General features: G+C 38.7%; 2 protein-coding genes across 3 annotated transcripts; one reads left to right on the top strand and one right to left on the bottom strand.

Annotated features, from left to right (window-relative positions):
• Nucleotides 7419-10583, bottom strand: LOC18772904 (probable receptor-like protein kinase At2g23200). 2 transcript variants are annotated; one of them, XM_020566527.1, is made up of 2 exons: nucleotides 7878-10583; nucleotides 7419-7780 (listed from the first exon to the last, which is right to left on the bottom strand). In XM_020566527.1, the coding sequence occupies exon 1, from the start codon at nucleotides 10425-10427 to the stop codon at nucleotides 7896-7898; it is 2532 nt and encodes an 843-aa protein (XP_020422116.1). In that variant the 5' UTR covers nucleotides 10428-10583; the 3' UTR covers nucleotides 7419-7780; nucleotides 7878-7895. The 2 variants fall into 2 exon arrangements, with proteins under 2 accessions (XP_020422116.1, XP_020422115.1); XM_020566526.1 differs by having other exon boundaries at nucleotides 7419-7775; nucleotides 7878-10582.
• On the top strand, nucleotides 16230-17391 carry LOC18775359. Its single transcript, XM_007205907.2, has 3 exons — nucleotides 16230-16694; nucleotides 16819-16971; nucleotides 17093-17391. The coding sequence occupies exons 1-3, from the start codon at nucleotides 16338-16340 to the stop codon at nucleotides 17138-17140; spliced, it is 558 nt and encodes a 185-aa protein (XP_007205969.1). The 5' UTR covers nucleotides 16230-16337; the 3' UTR covers nucleotides 17141-17391.

Genomic DNA, 21153 nt, shown 5'->3' with positions numbered 1-21153 from the left:
CCAACGCCCAGAGTATTATTGGTTATGCTGATGCAGGATATCTCTCTGATCCACATCAAGGACGATCACAGACTGGGTATGTATTTACATGTGGAGGAACTGCGATCTCATGGCGCTCAACAAAACAAACATTAGTGGCCACATCTTCCAATCACTCAGAAATACTTGCCCTCCATGAAGCCAGTCGTGAATGCGTTTGGTTAAGATCGGTAATCCATCACATCCGAAGCACATGTGCCCTACCCTCAACAACAGACACTCCAACAATTCTGAATGAGGACAATGCAGCTTGTATTGCTCAGATCACAGGAGGATATATCAAGGGTGACAGGACCAAACACATATCACCAAAGTTTTTCTATACACATGAGCTCCAGAAGAGTCAAGAAATCAAAGTCAGACAAATCCGCTCAAGTGATAACCTGGCAGATCTCTTCACTAAATCATTGCCGAAATATACATTCCAAAAGTTAGTACATGGCATCGGATTACGACAACTCTGCAAGCAATCAAGTTGGAGCATGCAAAATCAGGGGGAGCATTCAAGAGTCCTCTAACATAGGACATATGCACGTTGTACTCTTTTTCCTTCGCTTAGATTTTCCCACTGGGTTTTTCCAAGCAAGGTTTTAATGAGGCAACCAATCTAGGGACATGTGGTCTCCAAGGGGGAGTGTTGTAAAAGTCTGGATTGTGCAGCCCACTAACTATTCATTACTGTTCATTTGGCGGCTTTGATAGAGTTTGTCTGTCACGGGTGAACAGTGATGAATAGTGATGAATAGTGATTATTTCAGCCTATAAATAAGAAGAGAAACGGAAAGAAGAAGGGCAGAAAAAAAAAGAGAAAGGAAGAGAAAGAAAGAAAAGAGAGAAGAGAAAGCAGAGAGAAATTCTCCTAGAGAGAAAATTCAGTGAGCCACATATGTTGTAAACACTAAAGTTGTAGCCATATTATTTTATAGTGAAAGGTTACTGCTGCTGCTCTCCGAGGACGTAGGCATAGCCAAACCTCGTTAAAAGCTGTGTCTTATCTATTCTACGTGCAGCTCAATATCCGCATATATTTCAGGTTATTTTATAACACCGCCACCAATAACAAGTTTGATGACTCGTCTTTAGTACTGTCTCTTGTGTTTGGATGAGAACAGCAGAAACATCAATGGTCCACAAAAACACTTGACTAATGTCAATGAAGCTATACTGATGTCAAACCAACATAACACAACAGGGCCGGCCCAGGGCGAATAGGGCAAGAGCTGGGGGCACAAATATTTTAAATACAAATTTAGTTATAGACTTATTTACTGTAGTGCTCTTTGACATTTTAGTCAAATCTTATTTTACACTTTGAAAGTTAAAATGACCCACTTTGCCCCTTAATTGATGTTTTGCCTCTCAATTTACCCCCAACCGTCAAGTCAGTTAAAAACTCTGTTAAAAAGGCTAACATGACACGAATGGGACTTACAATTTTGTTGAATTGGATGCCACATAGGTGCCAAGTGTAAAAAATAAAAAGAAAGATTTTCTTTTAAAAAACTTAACTCAATTATTAATAATAATATTTATAAATAATAAATAAATAAACCCAATTCCCTCCTCCCTACCCTGTTACGCATCTACCTAACCTCTCCCTATCCCCAAAGGTGGCCCCATCATCCTTCCTCCTCCCTCTACAAGTAACCATCACCCCAACATCATCCATAAGCACCCAAACCCACCACAAGCCATGCCCCCATCAGCCTTCCTCCTTCCTTTGCAACTAACCACCACCCACCATCATCCATATCCACCTAAACCCACCACAAGCCATTCCCAACCCAAAAAAAAAAAATAAATAAATAAATTAAATAAAGAAAGAACAATGCATACATTTGTGGTGGGGATGGGTTTTTGGGTTGTAGGGGCAAAACGCTTGGTGATGAAGACGGTGGCATGGCCTTAGTCTTCAAGGTTTGGATATGGTATTGTGGATAGGTTGAGTTTGCCACGGATCTAGGATGAATCCTCAACGAATCTGAAATTTCGGGCTTGTCGGATCTGGAGAGAGAGAGAGAATGGTTGGCTTGGGGTTGGGGCGTTGGGATGGAGGCCCTTCCTCTCCCCTCTGCCTTGAAAGCCCAACCTACCTTTTACACCATTATCATCAAAATCACAATCATGAAGGACCACATTTTATAGATATTAAGTATGAAGGGATGGGGTGGGATCAAGGAGGAGATCTGTTAGTTGCGATGGTGAAAGGGTCACGAGGTGTGGAGAAGACGGTGTTGCTGGTTTTTTAATCTCCTGTTAATTTTTTCATTTTTTTTCTTCTATTAATAATAATTGAATTAAGTTTTTGGAAAGAAAATCTTTCTTTTTATCTTTTCACACATGGCACCTCCATGGAATCCAATTCAAAAAAATTGTGGGTCTCATTCATGCCACGTCGACATTTTTAACAGAGCTTTTGACTGATTTGACGATGGGGGATAAATTGAGGTGCAAAACATCTATCAAGGGGGCAAAGTGGGCCATTTTAACTTTCAGAGGATAAAATGAGATTTGACCAAAGTTTCAGGGGGTACTACAGTAAATAAGCCTTTAGGTATATACCAAATCTTAGACATAGTCTTATATTAGAGTATTTACTCCCTTAGGTAAGGTCCTAGGTTCGAGTCCTAGCATCCGTGTAGTGTGTGTGAGTTTAGTATGTTATCGTCACTCTCAATAGGAAAGGTCCTAAAAAAAAAACTATAAACACACCAAAAAAAAAATTCCAAAAATCGACAGTTGTATATTTTTTAATTTAATTAATAAGATGAAATACCTTTATTACCCTTTTAACATAAAATTGAAATTCTAATCCTTTTATCTAGCGTTGAAGTTAGAGCAGAGCTCATTTTATAAGCTCCAATCTCTCATCGTCATCTTTAACCCCAATTTTCAGTTTTTGTTCTTCCCTTTCTTGTTTTGAAATCATCTCTCTTTGGACTTTTTGGATTGTGCGGATGTCTATGTCTCCTCTCCATGGCTAGCTCTAACATTTTTTCAAGGGACCAAGCCTCAGCTCACAAAATCACTGTTAGAAATATGCCCTTAAAGCCAACTAATTATGTGATAGTTAGAGTTAAAGACAACATTGATAAAATACATATTATGTTATCAATGAGCAAGAAAGGTTGTTTTATCATCATATATTATCTTTCAATATGTAGAACAATCATAGTCCAAGGAATATACAAGTGGATATGAGAGCTATGTAATGAAATTGCATATATGGAGACTTCTCATCATCCTTAAATCCTAAATATGTTCTTGGTCATAGGAATATTGATTGGGTGTCAATATTCCGCAAAGACCGGTTTACACAGTATCGTCTCTTTATGAAAGGAATAGAAGGTCTCAAGTCATTAAGTGTGGAGACACATCGATATGTGTGTAAGTGCTTGTAAAAGAACAAGTACACTGAACGTGATCCAACATATGAGTTACAACATGGAAGTCTTTACTCACATGTCAAGCTGGAACTCATAAATTGTAATGGTGCAAACTAATCCTTAGACCTGAGGCATCATAGATATTTTGTGGCTATGTTGTTAATATCTAAGGGCACTATACGGTCATGCTGAATTAGGCATAGCTTAAAGGTGCTCATCAGGATTCTCAATAGAGTCATGGAAGCAAATGAATGTACAACAAGGAATCTCTACTCTCAGTAAAGGAGAGAGAAAACTCCAAGATATGATTAGTCAAATCTCTGCGCAGAGTAGTGGATAAGACTTGAAAGAAGAAGTCTTCAAATCTTACCAGGATAATCATATAAAAGAAATTATTCACATTAGGATATTGACAATCGGATTCCATGATCTAATAATGTGAATAAGGAGTATTGACATAAGAGAATGATTCAATTGTATGGTCATTCCAATTTGAATAGGTTATTTCACAGCGTCTCATTTAGCTTGGATAACCGTGACTTGCTGCTAGGCGACAACCATAGTTTGTGAATGTCCTAAAGGGTTTCAATTAACCTTTATTAATATGAAGAATTTAATTGTGGAATTTAATTTGTATATCATCTCTGAGAAGTTGAGTCAACCTACTACCTTGCTAAAGGGAACCTACGGATCTGCACACCCAAAGAATGTGATTAGAAGTGCAAATGAGGAGAAATGAATTGAAGAGACACAAGTTAATAGTTGATAATCAAATGTCAAAGTCAACGGTCCAAAGTCAACATGTTGACCAGAGCAATTGACCAAAGTTAAATAGTTTGACCGGGTCAATTTAGTAAGACTATAATTATAATTAAAAGATTAATTATGGAATTAATATTGACATATTGGATTGAGCTTTTAAATATGATTTAAAAGGAAATTGACAAAACAGCCCAAAAGGCTATTGAGCCCAAGGGATAAGTGGCATAAGATGACATGACCCATGGACCAAATGGAGCCCCAAATACCCACCCAAATTTAGGCAACTAAGGGGAAGCTCTCCCTTTGCCTTTTGTGTTATCTTATATAAGCTAAGTGTTGGAGAAAACCTAGCTAAGGTTTTTGGTTTCCTACTTTGGTTGATGAGTGATCATCTTTGTATCTCATCTTCTATAAACCAAAAATTGGTCCAATCAAGAAGTAGACTACATCCATACTTCTTGATTGTCTTCTCTTCATCTCTATGAGCATTTGGTGTGGTAAGGTAGAGGACTCCAATCTTGGAGCCTTAAGGTGAATGAGTCAAAATCAAGAGAAACAAAAGGCCTTTCCAACAAATGTGTTCATTCTTGAGAAATCAAGAAAAGGTCATCAAGGGTAAAGATCTATTCTCTTTTCCTTTTTCTATTTGTGTTCAAAGAGATTAGGCTAAGATACTTAGTTTAGAATGAAAAAGGTTTAGCTCAACTAGTATAAACAAAATGAATGTGCCATTTAGAATTTTTTGTTATATAGGTTGTGGCTAAAGTTCATTTCCTAAGCATTAGATGTATGTTTCCTTCAAGTGGTATCAAGAGACAAGTTCTAGTCTCTTTGAGCCTTTTATTTTGGTTATTGGTTTTAATATGGGCTCATTTCCAAACTTATGTGATATATGTGTTAGATTTTCTTTTTCATGTCACTTATTCATAGGATATGGGATATTGGATGAATGAGTGAGTATGAAACGAAAAATCAAGAGGTGACACCAATGGGGGTGGCGGCAACGATGGGCTTTTTTGGGTCTTGTGTGTTTATGTGTGAAATATTTACATGGTTGTGTTAGTCTTGAAATTCTAAGCATGGATATGATTTTTGCATGATTTTAAGATTTTTGTGTGATTTATGAAGAGTCATAAAGTTTTGAAAAAGGTTCTTGAAATGTTCTTGGTGTTCATGATATATTCATAGGAGTTCTTGTCAAGCATGTTTTTTGATCTTGTTTGATACTTGACATTTGTATGTTGAATGTTAGTAAGAAACATTTTATGACATCCTATGACATTTTCATATAGTATATAGTTTTTGTCCCTTAAAGTTTTAAAAGGAAACCAATGAAAATGAAGTTGTTTTTTGGGTACAAAAGATGGTACCACCTTGTGGCTGGCCCCACCCTAGGATCCCTTTTGGGGTCCTCATGCAATTTTTGTAATTTAGGGGCTGTTTATGCAATTGCTGGAAAATTACAGTTTTGCCCAAAACTTTAATTAATTGCAATTTTGCCCCATTTCACTAAATGACAAAGTGTTTTCATCCTTTTGTGAAATTGTTTATTTGTTTGAAATAAATATTTCATTGAAATTACGCCCATATTATCCAATAACAAATTTTAGAATTAGATTCTAAGTTAATTATCTAATGAGATTAAATAATCAAAAAAATGATTATGGACTTATGAACACAAATACATGACACAATGTAATTGGCCGATTATTCATTAGATGAATGGAATAGGTTTGATTTATTAATTTGTAAATTTGTAAATTAATAAGGGCTTGCATGCCTCTCCTCTCTCTCTTAATCTCAAATGTAATTCCCTTAAAGTCCATTGAGCTTTAAGTTCTCTATCTCAAGTTCTCTATTCTCAAATAGTTATGGGAAGAAGGAAGATCAAGAGAAGGAATAATCAAGTCAAGATTACTTGCATTATTCATAGGTCCAATACCCAAGAACAACCATGAATGTTTTAAGTAGTTAATACACGTAATAAAATCAACCTCCTTCCAAAGACCTTAGATCCGACATCTTGGCTAGATGTTAGATCGAAATCAAGTCCATAATCATCCATAAGCCTATAGATGACTATTTATCTAAATTTAAAGAAATGCAAAGGCTTTCCGTTAGTAGTAGATTCCCAAATCTCAAATAAAAGAGTTTTATGAAATTGATTTGATTTGCAAAACAAATAGTGGGAGTATCGTACAACTACTAATATGATTTAAAATAATAGTTAAAGAAGACTGTAATAATTATGATCGTACTGAAGCTATTCTAGGTCTAGGGATGATAATAATTATGAGATCAACAACATGGACAACTACATCAACATGATATGATGCTAAAGAAGATTGTTTTCAAGAAGAACTATTCTTCTTGTAGCTGCTTGTCAAGTGTTGGCAAAAAAAAAGCTACTAGTTAATTGATATATATCATTAGTTGTGTGTGTATGTAGCCTAGACAAATGTATATTTCCAACGATTATGAAATTGAAGCAAGAGAAACACACATCTTAAAAGGTAATTGAACTATGCTTAGCATATTGTCTTTGTTATTGAACATTTTTAAAATAATTAAATAGTGACTAATAAGTACAGAAGCCAGAGGAACTTTCTAGATTCTTACTACCTAATTTTGTACGATCTCCTGCAATTTGGAGTTAAAAGTATACATTCTTTGACATCTTGCACCAACAATATCAAAAAGCTTGCGATTAGACTCTGAAACCTCAACCTGATGGCCTAAACTAACTAAAGTATCTGTGCAAGAATTATTTTCCTGATAAATATATGACTGAGCTCCGCGATTCATATGAGACATGAGGTTTTTGAGATATATCTATCCATAATATTTTCCAGGGAATTTAAACATATTTCATAACACTATCAATCACGAGTTTGTGTCTCCTTCAATTTGAATTGTTTTGTATCATGATCCTACTGCCCAGGGTTTAGGCTAAGAGCATGGCTGGATAGTCTCAGGGAAAAGTATAGAATATAGCAGGGAGTGATGTATGAACCTAAGTAAGACACTCCTCTGGGGTAACAAGGTGAAACTCCCAATCAACAGCAGTTTAACTATCATAGAATTTGTTAGCTGCTTCTGTTTATGAACAATTAATACTATTATCACATCTTAAAGATGGGAAAGCAGTTGTAGTACAATAATGACGCAGCACAAGCAAGAAAGGTTTCAAGCGAAACCTTGAGTAACAAGAAATCTGGATTCCACCAGAAATTAAGAGGAATTATCTTGGGATAATTTTATTAAAATCTGAGATAATCAGAAACGTCAGACAAACCTGTCTAAATACACAACTCTCAACCCTTGAACTGCTAGGGGAGTTATTACATTAAAACTGAAAAACAGACTTTATTCGGAGAATTAACTACGAAACTTTGAATGCAGTTTTGGAAGGCCAAACGACCTCAGAATGCCAAACTTCATCGTACATCACAGCTGAGCTGTGAGTTTGACTCGTGGCGTCGTTCCCTTTACGAAATGGTATTTTGCGTCCTAATCGGAGCTCGGACAACAAATCTGTAAATTCCCGCTACGTCCTTTTTCTAGCTCAACCACGATAAAATCTGTCATCTGTTCTACATCAAATAATCAAAGATAGGACTAAAATTAACAAGGAACACCGAACTTAGCTTTTACAGCCTAAAGAAACTTAAACAAGGTTAACTAATATACCTTGCAAACTGAACAAATTTATCTGGCATCACCAACTCTCAACAGGGAGAAAACTTCAACTTCTGTTGTATCTAATTCATCGTCTCCGGGAAGAGCCAGATCATCTGTGTTAATGGTGGAGCTAACTGAAGGAAAACGCGGAACATTTGGCAATACAAATGCTGATGAAGCATTGGCTGTGCTGTCTTCATGGGGTTCTCTATGCTTTGCTGTTTGCTGGAGCTGGAATGCATACTCCAAGTCCCACAGCACATCACCCATTGTAGGCCTATCATTAGCATCTTCTCGCAAGCATTTCTCTGCTGTCTCGCTAAAATTTCTGAATGAGCTAGGATCAATCTGATTCTTGATTGAAGAGTCAACAATCTGTTCAAGCAACCCTTTCTTCTTGCAAAGCATTCCCCATTCAGCTAAATTCATTTGGTCTCTTGGGAGCATTGTATCAATAGCAGATCTTGCACATAACACCTCAAGGAGAACCACGCCAAATGCGTAAACATCAGATTTTTCTGTCAACTGTTGGGACATTATGTATTCAGGATCAAGGTAACCAAAAGTGCCTTTAACATTTGTGCTGACATGTGTTTCATCAAGAGGACCAGATCTTGAAAGGCCAAAGTCAGCAACTTTGGCAACATGGTTTTCATCCAACAAGATGTTGGTGGACTTAACATCTCGGTGAATGATTCCCCCTGCTGCACCTCTGTGGAGGTAATGAAGACCCCTTGCTGCACCAATGCAAATTTCAAGCCTTTGCTTCCATGACAAGCGAGGCAAGTTTGAACCATACAAATGATCTCTCAAGCTCCCTTTTTCCATGAACTCGTAGACCAGTATCATCTCAGACCTTTCATCACAGTATCCAATTAAGGAAACAAGATGGCGGTGGCGAATCTGGGACAAAACCATGATCTCTGTTTGAAATTCTGGAAGGCCTTGGCCTGACCCTTGCTCATCTCGTTTACCTCGCTTGACGGCTACATTTCTGCCATTCAACAGAGTTCCTCTGTAGACATTCCCAAAGCCACCCTCACCTATCAACAATTTTGTGTCAAAGTTGTTTGTTGCTTGCTGAAGTTCAGCAAAAGATATCTTCAACCCAAGATTTAGATAATCCATAGGGGAACCAGTAATAGTTCCATCAGTCAACCTGCTGTGGGTACTCCCTCCTCCAAATGCAGGCATTGGTGACCATTCCGAAGTTTCAACACGCTTTGCCTTTCTGTATTTCAAACCGAACAAGATTCCGACAATCAGAATGCAGATAAGCGACAGGCCTCCAATAACTGAACCAACCACAAGACCCACCTTTATCTTATTGGGCCCTTTCATAGTACAAACTGAAGCTGGAGGGTTACTTAAAGCTGGTCCCTCTATTATCTCCAACATTTCCAGTCCATTTAGAAAGGAATTGTTAGTTGTTGTGTCTGTGCTAGGGCCTATGCTGATGTTAATGAATTCAGATCCATTAGAACGTACAAAATCATAGTAGAAAGGCGAGTACAGGCTATTAAAACTGAAATCGGGTCCACCAACCTTCGTAATGAAGTTTCCATTTGAATACAAGTTAAATACTAAATTACCAGGCGGACCGATAATGTCACAGAAGTGAACCCGGACGAGGTGTCTAGCATCCGCACTCACATTAAAAGACCAGGTTATGTTGAAGGGATTGGATGGCTCATTACTAGTGGTCATCAATTTGGCAGTCTGGTAAACTAAATCTGGAGCAATTAAATCACTATCAGCACCAACGAAACCATCAGATTCTACCGGCTGTCTAATAAGCGGCTGTGAGGAGGGTCGGCTATCCTCTGCAGAGTTTGAATTAGACAGATATCTATCATCTTGTTCCCAGTTTCTCCATATTATGTCATCATCTGGTGTGATTTTCTGGCCTCCAACATTCACCCTGTAAGTTTTACGTAGAACTAAAGGGAAACTACTGCTGTAATTCCGAGGGCTGAATTCCAAAGGTGCAAGGAAGACTTCAATGGCATTTACAAATGCAAAAGATGATCCTTGAGGTGTAAAATATAATTTCAATGAGCCAGGACCAATGGCAAGAAAGAACTCCTCTATCAAAGGAGAGTTGCTACTGTTCTTGGCAGTGAAATTGTTCAACAGTTTGAACCCAAAATTTGAAACAGTAGGAAAAGCCAAAACATCAAAAAGAGCTGATGAAAGATTAACTGAGGAGGAGAAAGTCAAGAAATGCAGACGGACAATATAAGTACCGTTTTCAGCGATCGTGAACTCATAGTGGGATTGGTTGTAGAAAATTCTTGCTGTTTGGTACAGATTTCGCGACTGGTTGGTGCTTTCAATGGCCCTGCTTTTCTCTGAGTCTGAGCACAAAGAAACAGAACTCGAGTCTGCAGTGAACACCCGACCATTGAGGTTTGCATCATCTTTAGACCCACAATTGACGAAATACTTATCAGGTTGTTCATAGGCTAAAGAGAGAAAGTGAAGGGATGAGAAGTGGAAAAGAAAAAAAAGCAGAGAAAATAGAGGGATATGGATTTTATGGTTATGAAGGCTTTCCATGAGAATTAATGGAGTTGCTGGATTTTGCTAATTGGTAGCCGAAGGAAAGCTCATCTGAACTGAGTGGCAATGGAAATTATGGCAAACGAAGACTTGGAATAGAAAAGTCGTGGACTTTGACGTTGAAACACCAACCGTGCAAGTCTGCAGTAAGAAAATTCGAAGCAAAAGTATGGTAGATTTATTTAATTCTCCCTTATATTTCGTAAACTATGCAAATACAAAAGAGGACATTTTGGGTGTTTCAGTTCTTTCTTGTCAAAGAGAGCCATATAATTGACTGAAATATCTTCCACCCCCAATGGGTAGATCAAAGTGTGTTCCACCATGTGGCACAAGAGACGGATGCATACAAATTATGGACAAAATTTTCGTCCATGTACGAGCGGAAGACCGCTCAAAATAAAGCATCGGTTATCCGACGGTTGGTAAACCTTAAGTACAGAGATGGTCGAAGTGTTACCGAGCATCTCAGTGACTTCCAAGGTTTGATCAACCTGTTGACGAATATGAAGATGGTGATTGATGATGATTACAAGCACTAATGTTGCTCAGCTCTTTGTCTGATAGCTGGGATACACTAGCAGTATCCTTAAGCAATTCAGCTCCTCAAGGCGTTCTTACATTGGACATAGTTAAAGATAGCATGTTCAATGAAGAAGCAAGGAGGAAAGAACAAGGTGTAGTAGCCGAGTCAGAAGCCCTCGTCTCAGAGTATCGTGGAAGAACTAATAATAGAAATTCCACAGGGGAGACAAATCAAAGGGCAGGTCAAGAGATGGCTTGAGAGGAAGGTCCAAGACAAGAAAGGACCTAGAATGTTACCATTGTGGCGGGATAGGCCACATGAAAAGAGAGTGCAGGTTGTTTAAACGAGAGCAAGATAGAGGTAACGAAAAGAGTAATGCCAGGCACACGACTGCAACTACCTCTGGTGGAAATGAGGTAATTATTCTATGTGGTGATGGCTTCGTTAATTTGTCCTCTCAAGATACATGCTGGATAGTGGACTCTGGTGCATCATTTCATGTCACCTCACGGAGGGACTTCTTTACATCTTACACCAATGGATATTTTGGTAATGTGAGGATGGGAAATGACAAATTGTCCAAGATCGTGGGAAGAGAAGATATTTCCCTTGAAACCAACACAAGTTGTCACTTGGTCCTCAAGGATGTGAGACATGTTCCAAACATGCATCTCAATCTAATCTCCACTGGATTACTTGACGATGAATGATACACCAATGTCTTTACTGAAGGGAAATGAAACTCAGCAAGAACTCTCTTGTCCTAGCACGAGGGAAGAATGAGAACACCTTATACATGACACATGCAAAAGTCAGTAATGGGTACGTAAATGCTCTCGCAGAAGACTCAATCGAGGTATGGCATAAACGGCTCAGTCACATGAGCGAGAAAGGGCTGCAAATTCTAGCTAAAAGAGAGGCATTGATTGGGATGAAGAAACGCATGCCTTTAAAATCATGCACGCATTGCTTGGCTGGAAAGCAGCATAGAGCTTCGTTTCAACATGGTCATGCACAAAGAAAACCCAATGTATTGGATGTTGTGTACTCTGATGTTTGTGGTCCTATGACCACTAGTACTCTTGGTGGTGCAAGATACTTTGTTACCTTCATTGACGATCATTCTAGGAAGGTATGGGCTTACGCACTTAGAACAAAAGATCAAGTGTATGAAGTTTTCAAGCAGTTTCATGCTAGCGTTGAACGAGATACTGCTAGAAGCTTCAAATGTATTCGCACCAATAACGGAGGAGAATATATGGGGGCGTTTAGAAACTACTATAGAAGTAATGGAATCAGGCATGAAAGATCTGTTCCGAAGACTCCTCAGCATAATGGCATAGCTGAGAGAATGAACAGAACAATTGTTGAAAGAATAAGAACAATGTTATCTCATGCCAAGCTGCCCAAAAGTTTTTAGGGTGAAGCCCTGATGACTGCGGTTGATCTAATCAACCTTTCTCCTTCAGCACATTTGAATGGTGATGTCCCGAACAAGTTCTGGTCGGGAAAAGACGTTTCCTACAATCATCTGAAAGTTTTTGGTTGTAGAGCTTTTGTTCATATTCCTAAAGACGAGAGATCCAAGCTCGACGCAAAGTCGAAAGAATGTATCTTCGTGGGATATGGGAATGAAGAATTCGGTTACAGGTTATGGGATCCTGTAGCTAAAAAGATTATTAGAAGTAGAGATGTTGTCTTTTTTGAAGATCAGAACATTGAAGACATTCGAAGAGGTGATAAACCTAATACCTAGAGAATATCCAGCTAACTTAGATCCAGTTCCTTCCCCATTGGAGCACAATGACGAGCGAGATGAATCCAATGATACTGATGATCTAGCTAGTGATCCTATTATAAATGAACCAGTTGATGGTGACATGAGTAATGGTCATACAATTGATGGTATAATAGATGATGCAGCGGATGAAGGGCTAGAAGCACAAGCCGATGAAGAGCCAGAGGCCGAATTCCAACCAAGAAGATCGACCAGGGTACGGAGACCTCCGAGTAGGTACTCTCCAGATGATTACGTTCTCCTAACATACGGGGGAGAACCAGAATGCTATAAAAAAGCATTGACTCATGATCAACAAGATGAGTGGTTGAAAGCCATGCATGAAGAGATGCAATCTCTGCATGAGAACCACACATATGATCTAGTGAACCTACCAAAAGGTAGAAGAGCACTCAAGAACAAATGGGTGTATCGACTGAAGACGGAAGAAAACAACTCTAAGCCCAGGTTTAAGGCAAGGCTAGTTGTGAAAGGTTTCAGTCAGAAGAAAGGAATTGACTTTGAAGAGATTTTCTCACCCGTAGTGAAGATTTCATCCCTACAGGTTGTACTTGGTTTGGCTGCAAGCCTAAATCTCGAGATCGAACAGCTAGATGTGAAGACAGCTTTTCTTCACGAAGATCTTGAAGAAGAAATCTACATGGAGCAACCAGAAGGATTCAAAGTCAAAGGAAAAGAAGATTTGGTATGTCGGCTGAAGAAGAGCTTATATGGACTCAAGCAGGCGCCTCAACAATGGTATAAGAAGTTTGATTCCTTCATTATTGAACACAGATATAGAAGGACTACTTCAGACCATTGTGTATTTGTGAAAAGATTTGATGATGGTGAATTCATCATACTTCTTCTCTATGTCGATGACATGTTGATCGTAGGACAAAACAATGACAAGATTAGCAAGCTGAAGAAAGAGTTGAGCAAGTCTTTTGCTATGAAAGACTTAGGACCCGCAAAACGAATCCTCGGTATGAGTATATCCCGTGATAGAAAAAATTGGAAGTTGAGGTTATCACAAGAAAGTTATATCGAGAAGGTACTAAAGCGGTTTAACATGATAAAGCAAAACCAGTTTCTACTCCATTTCCTAGTCACTTCAAGCTTAGTTCAAAGCAGAGTCCTACATGTGACAAAGAAAAAGAAAACATGGCTATGGTGCCATATTCCTCAGCTGTTGGTAGTCTGATGTTGCAATGATTTGCACGAGGCCAGACATAACGCACGCAGTTGGCGTTGTAAGCAGATTCCTGTCTAAACCAGGCAGAGAGCATTGGAATGCTGTGAAGTGGATTCTCAGATATCTCAGGGGTACTTCCAAAATGAGTTTGTGTTTTGGAGGTGGAAAACATGAATTGATTGGCTACACAGATGCAGACATGGCAGGAGATCTTGATTCCAGAAAATCTACTTCAGGATACCTGATTACATTTTCAGGGAAAGCAGTTTCGTGGCAATCAAAGTTACAGAAATGTGTTGCTCTATTAACTACAGAGGCAGAGTTTATTGCAGCTACTGAAGCATGCAAATAAATGCTTTAGATGAAACGATTCCTACAAGAATTAGGGCAAGAGCAACACAAATACATTTCGCATTGCGATAGTCAGAGTGCGATCCACTTGAGCAAGAATCCGAGTTTTCACTCGAAGTCGAAGCACATTGATGTGCGATATCACTGGATACGTGATGTGTTGGAGTCAAAGCAATTACAGCTTGACAAAATTCATACTGATGACAATAGTTCAGATATGATGACCAAGTCCTTACCTAAGGACAAGTATGAATTTTGCAGAAGAGCAGCTGGACCCTAAGTCGGGAGGGGGAGATTGATGGGTTTCCCTCGTTAGTGGAAGAGAGAAAAAGAAGGAAAATAAATATTAAAATAAAATAAAATAAAGGACGGGAAAATCTGAAGAAAACGAACGGAAGAAAAAATGAGAAAAACTCTCTCGCATGCAAGGCCACCAATTTGTCAGGAACGTTGGCTATAAAAGCAGCTGCCTTCCTTCAGTTCTTATCATCCTTCAGAAAACCAAAACATAGAGAGTTTTGAGAGATAAGAAAACCTCACTTGTGTGAGAGAGAAAATCCTCTTGAGAAAAGAACCAAGAGAGAGTTTAGCCACCGGTGTTTGGTGAGATTATTTTTGTATTCCCATTATTTTTCTTAGTGAAAGATAGAGTGTTAATTTTATCCATTTTATTTACACAAGGCTGGAAGAAGTCAGATCCTGGGAGAGCCTTTGATTTTTCGCAATCTTTCCCAACAAACAGAACAGAACAGTAAGCCTTTCAACTTAAGCCAGTTTTACATTATCCGGAATGGAAATTATTTGTCTCCTTTCCTAGAAGTAGGAACTTCGGGTTTCCTGTCATTCGAAGATTGCTATGTGTATAGAGATTTTACTTCTCGTGTTTTTGATGGTTTATGCGTCAAGCTGTGATTGCAGTAGCAGTGTCCATCTGGAATGGAATTAATTAGTACCAGAGCTTGATTGGGAGAATACTTATCTGGAAAATGTGATTGAATCACCATCAGCTCTTCAGGGCACATCATCTTCCGCTGGAGGGAAGCTACTACAAGAAGCAATTGTTGCACCTTTTTCCTCGTATGGCTCTCTGTTTAGTCAATTTGCTGAAGGCTCAAATGCATATTTTAGGTCCCAAAACACCATCTCACATAGTAAGCCTCTGAGCAGCATTTGTCTCATTGCCTGTAAACACATCTAGGCTGCTTCACCCAATATTCTCAATGAACTTTGGTTAATTGTTAATCTTACCCACAAGCATAGGATGATGACGTTTTCAAGCTACCCTTTTCTTTGCCAGAGCCTTTCCCATTCAGCCAAGTTTACCCTCCTTCCTCTGACTCTGAGATGAGTTAATAAAGGCTGGCCAAGCCCAAAGACAGCACCTTTAGCCACATAATGATCATCACGTAAGATGTTTCTTGACTTTACATGAAAGAACCAGTGAAGGTGCTGTCTCTGGGCTGAACCAGTATAAAAATCAAGTCTTTTTGCTCCCTAAAATATCTGGAAGGAAGGTGTTTCAGAATTGAATCATAGAGATGACCTCTCAAAATCCCATACAGTCTTAAAAATTTCAGACCTTTTATCACAAACAATCCATACCCCACTCAAAGAAACAAGAAGAAGAAGAAGATTACAGATTACAGATTTCAGAGAGCGAAGAAACCGAAATGAAAAAACAGAGATAGAGCAGAAACGACATATTGACATGTCGTTTATGTTGGCAAACCCATGAACCAAGAAGACTCGGGCCTCAGATTTCGAAAAGACAGAAAGTGGGCCCATATGAACATAAAGATACCAGGTGAGAAGGCCCTTTTTCAGGCCCACTCAGATTCAGAGCACACGCCATTCATCCATCCACAGAAACTGGTCGATCTCTCTCAGCAAAGCGGTTTCAGGCTCTTAGTTATTGGCCCATAGTTTCAGCTTCTTCCGACTTCACCTGCCATTCTTCTCTTCATTGCTTTTATACTATATAAACACACGAGAGAGCAGAGCACCATCATCAAACAATTTCAAACAAACTAAAAGAACAAAAAGATAAAAATTTTGATCATGGTGGGGCACAGGACGGCGACAAAGCCAAGCCGGAGCGACGAGGTGTTGGAAGCTGATGAGCAGCTCAAGATCGCCAACCAGATCAGAGCTCAGTTCGACTCTGCAGCCCCAAAGCGACCCATCAAGCCAAATAGAAGCGAGCCCGATTCTTCATCATCATCATCAACACCAAACCCAGTTGACTATTCCATCGTTGACCAACCCAACATTCCAGAGCTCGACAAGTTTCGTTCTCTCCAATCTCAATCCCCTGTTATACTCTCATCAGCAGAGGGAGCTACCACAGTACAAGATGAGTTTGTGGACACACAGTACTACAAGGAACTTAATTCCATTGACAAACAACATCACATGGTACTATCTCTCTATTTTTTTTTCTTTCAAAGTTTTGAGTTTTAAAAAAAAAAATTAATGTGTGTCTGTTTTTGAACGATTTAATTGGGTCTGGTTTTGATTTAAATTGAACTGAAATGGACAGACTGGAAGTGGGTTTATTAAGGTTGTAAGAGAAGGGGGAAGTGACTTTGATCTTCAGCTGGCTGAGAGCCATGATGATGTCATAGTGGGATTGATGAAGATCAGAAGCAACCCTGCAACAAATGACTGGGTTCCCAGGACTGATGAAGATGAGGCATGGATTTAGATCGTTAATTACTTAATTGCCATTGTTATTGTGTCATTAATTAAAGAGAATATCGCCATGTTAATTTACATGTAATCAAGAAGTACCCTGTTTTCTGCTCTGTGATCAGGTCTTTGTTAACCCCTCAAAGCCAAATCGGAGTGAGAGCTCTTATTAGATCTCTGCATTGAGAAGGAGAAGGCTTGGAACTTTTAAATTCATGAAAAAATTTCCTTTGAAATTCAATTCAAGCACTGACTTTGGGACTGGTTTTTCTTCTTGTTCTTTATTTTTGGTTTTTCTTTTTCTTCTTTGTTTAAAGGAGTTGTAGGTTGTTCTTATCCATTTCCATAGTTAATGTTATTATATTCAAGTTGAAAACTTGAAGACGACAGGAAAAATAATAGAAAGATTATTATATTTAGGCCACCTAACCTGTAATCAATTCTTTTTAAGGCGTGAGATGAGATTGCGTTCTTCTTTTTCTTAATGCGCAACGCAACCAACGTAAAAGGTGGCAAAGAAAATTTATTCTTTTCAGAAAAATAATTGGTGAGTTTGAGTGGTACTAAATCAATATAATACCTGAATATATATTTTAGAGGTGTGCTATTACTTCCATTCACTTCTTTTATTTTTTCACTCACCTTATCTTCTTATACATCATGTAAATTTGAAAAAAAACACAATCTTATTTTTTCACCCACCATAATTCCTAAAATACCTTTTAATTATTAATTCAAAGCAAGTTCTTTCAAAAGCCCAACTTATACCCGTTTTACTTCCTGACCCGTATTAAGGGAAGCCCCCCTTTCTTTCCTCCAAGCCGATTATGGTTCTTTCAAGAGTTCATCCCTCTTTCTCATCTTGGAGGAGGTGACACATGGACTTTGTGATGAGAGGGGTTGTGTGCTGTAGAAGAGGGGATTTGAGTATTTATTTTCTTTTAGGTCTTCTTTAATTTCTTATTTATTTATTTTAATACATATGTGGTTGAAGAACATGAAGTTAAAGCATGGGTTCAAATGCTTATGGTCTCCAGGCTCCTATCATGTGATCTCCCTCAATCAAATAATACCAATCGCTTGTTGTTTGAAGCAAATAGATGAAAATTAAACAACTTCATTACATAGAATTTCATGAAATCTTAAAAGGACAAAAGGAGCCTTTGAAGGGAAAATTAATTTTGCCCACATTTGTTTCGCAGAGAAAATGATAGTACCTTTGAGAGAAATCAGATTTATGATGGAAAAATAGTAAAACTTTGGGAAGCTTTTAGAAAACAAAGAGAATGGCTAGATGAGAAAGAAGTTGTGTGCAATGTGTGGGTCAAGAATTTAAGTTAATAAAAGGCTCTATGTATTGTGAGATTAATCCAATGGCTGGTATAAAATGGTTGCTCATACTTAGGTGAGGGAGATTGGTTTTGTCCTTGTTGAGGTCCAAAAAATTCAAGATTGTGCCCAAATATATTTCTAGCCCAATACAACACCTAACTTAGGAAGAAACCCAATTTGGGTACGCAAGAGTTCGACATATGCACTTGCACACGTGCCACGCCAAGCAAATAAGCAACACGTCATGCTACAAGCTTAAATGGGGCCAAGCCACGCGAATGCCTGGGGTTTGCTGAGCGGGTTGTGGTATGGATGGTTACGAGTTTTCATGAGACCCATTAATGAGCCGAGAAATGGAAGTTTTGGGCTGCTTGGGAGCCCTGAAACTCAAGCCCATTTCTTGAGCCCAAATATGTGGGTAAGCATAAAGAAGAAAAAATAGCCCATTACCTTAGAAAAGATAGCCCATCACTTTGGGAAGTTGGCCTATCCCTTTAGTGAACTAGCCCATTACCTTAAAGAATGGCCCAAGTGACCAACAAAATATCTGAAAGTCTCCAGCACATAGCTGGAGACAAAACCATGACAAAAGCCAAAAGCCACTCACATTTGCAAGCTACTGGGAATCTCCAGCACATGGCCAAAGACAAACCCAACACAAGCCATCCCAAAAAACCAAGGGATACTTGAGCAAAACACTCTTCAAACCAGTGTACATACCTATTTCTTTCCCACCCATCAGATCTAGCCATATAAGAGGGGAGAAAAGAAAGAAAAAAATATGGCTGAAAATGGGAGTTCTTCACTGAGGCAACTGCAGGAAGAGCATTGAGCTCCCAAAAATCTCTGATTTTATGCAAATGGGCAGAGAGAATTTCACCAAATAGGATAAGTCAAAGGAAGGGAGGAGAACGGAAGGAAAAAGCTTGGCCAAATTGGATAGAAGCCATTAGGGTTTCTTGAAAAAGGGTAGCTTCTAGCGCATATAAAAAGAGGCATTTCCTACCCATAATCTCAATCCACATTCAGAGAGCAAGCATCATCTCTCATCCCTGAAACTCCTGTAATTTCGAGCCCTATTCCTCCATCTCCTCCCATCTTCACTTCTGGTAAGTCATTCCAGAGCTTGATAGAGCCTTTGTCAAGTTGCTGGAAAATTACCCAAAACACCCAATACTTCACCACTAGCCACAACCACATCCAGAGAGCAAGCTTTATCTCTCACCTCTAAACCCCCTGCAATTTCGAGCCACATCCTTCCATCTCTCCCTATTTTCCCTTTTGGTAAACTTTTCTAAAATTTGACAAAGTTTTTGTCAAGTTGCCGAAAACTACCCAGCACACCCACTACTTCATCACTAGCTGAAACAACTACATCCATAGAGCAAACTTCCTCTCTCACCTACAAAACCCAGAGAGAACTACACACACACACACACACACACACACACACACACACACACACAAACCTTATACCATGCAAATCCATCATTCATGCCATTGAAGCGAACTACACATGCAAACTCCAAAATACTTGGGGGCTTCATGCCAATCAAATCTATATAAAATATAAAATAAAAAAGGGAGTCAAGCATAGGCACCTCAAAGTTTCTCATGCTAAACCATGCTATACCTCAATTCCAAAAGATGTGTGAACATTATTCACATCCTCATAGCAAGTCCAAGCTATATCATTCCAAGCCAAGTTACATTCTTCCAACTCCTACTCTACAAGCAAAGACTTTATGGCACTTGCCTCATTTCAAATCTTCTTAGCCCTTGCCTTATTTTAAACATCATGCCAGTGTATATGCTCTTTAACCCCCAAAAAAAAACCTCAGTTTATCCTTGCAACAATTCAACAAACTCATTACATCTCTGAAGAAAAAAAAACTCAAAGCAGCCTCAACAACTAGCTTGTTCTCTGTCTTATCCAAAGTCTCTCTGTTAAAGCAATTCAAATTTTTCATAAGCCTTTATATCGCAAGACAAGGTGTGAGCAACCAAAATCTCACCTTCATACCATCAAGTTCCTAACAAATCAGTAAGAAGATGACATTTCTCATGCTTTGGAACCTCTCAATCAAGCCTGAAAAAAGAAACAAAAGAGTACTTTGGCCAGATCAGGTGCTGGAAGGGAACTCAATCAAAATCTCCAACTCAGATTCTAAGAGAAACATTTCAAAAGTTGAAAGAATAGCTCACAAACTACTGTGAGACATTTCCACAAACACTTGGCATGCATACCCTAGTAAGCTTGCATGACTCTGGTTTATCACCAAGCTAGAATCCTAAACCAAAAGCTCATCCTCAGAATTCGATTTATAGTTCACAAATGCTGGGAAATACAGAGGAACTCAAGCATTCAAGCATAGAAAACAAGCATGCAACAAAGGCATCAACATTAACTCATGAACATGCTTCAGAAAAATGGAGGCAGAGAGCACTAGAATAGGTGAATGATCCTCAATTTTGGATATGTTATAAACAACACAATTTATAGCAAATTTGTGAAGCAATTGCAATCATCCAAGTATCATAAGTTAAAGACACATGCAGAAGTAGAATCTGCAGAAACTCACCAGCCATGGATGAATGCAGAAGTTGCAGACCAGCTTTGAGGTATCATAAAAATTCTATAAATTCTACAAATTTTCCAAGCTATAGTACTCGAGTAGATGAACAACTTTCATTAAGGAAGTTTTCTAATCCGAGCTTCCGAAGTATGACTTATGTACTGATGCACAATAGCCACGAGTTTGGGTCTTGAAGAAAGAAGAGAATGAGAGAAAACCAGAAAATAAATCATGCCAAGCCAAGTCACGTTCTTCCAACACAATGCCTATTCATGTCA

This window comes from Prunus persica, chromosome G6 (genome assembly GCF_000346465.2).
Source record: "Prunus persica cultivar Lovell chromosome G6, Prunus_persica_NCBIv2, whole genome shotgun sequence".
NCBI lineage: Eukaryota > Viridiplantae > Streptophyta > Magnoliopsida > Rosales > Rosaceae > Prunus > Prunus persica.
The sequence above is the reverse complement of the archived record's forward strand: the minus strand, read 5'-3'. Positions and strand labels throughout refer to the sequence as shown.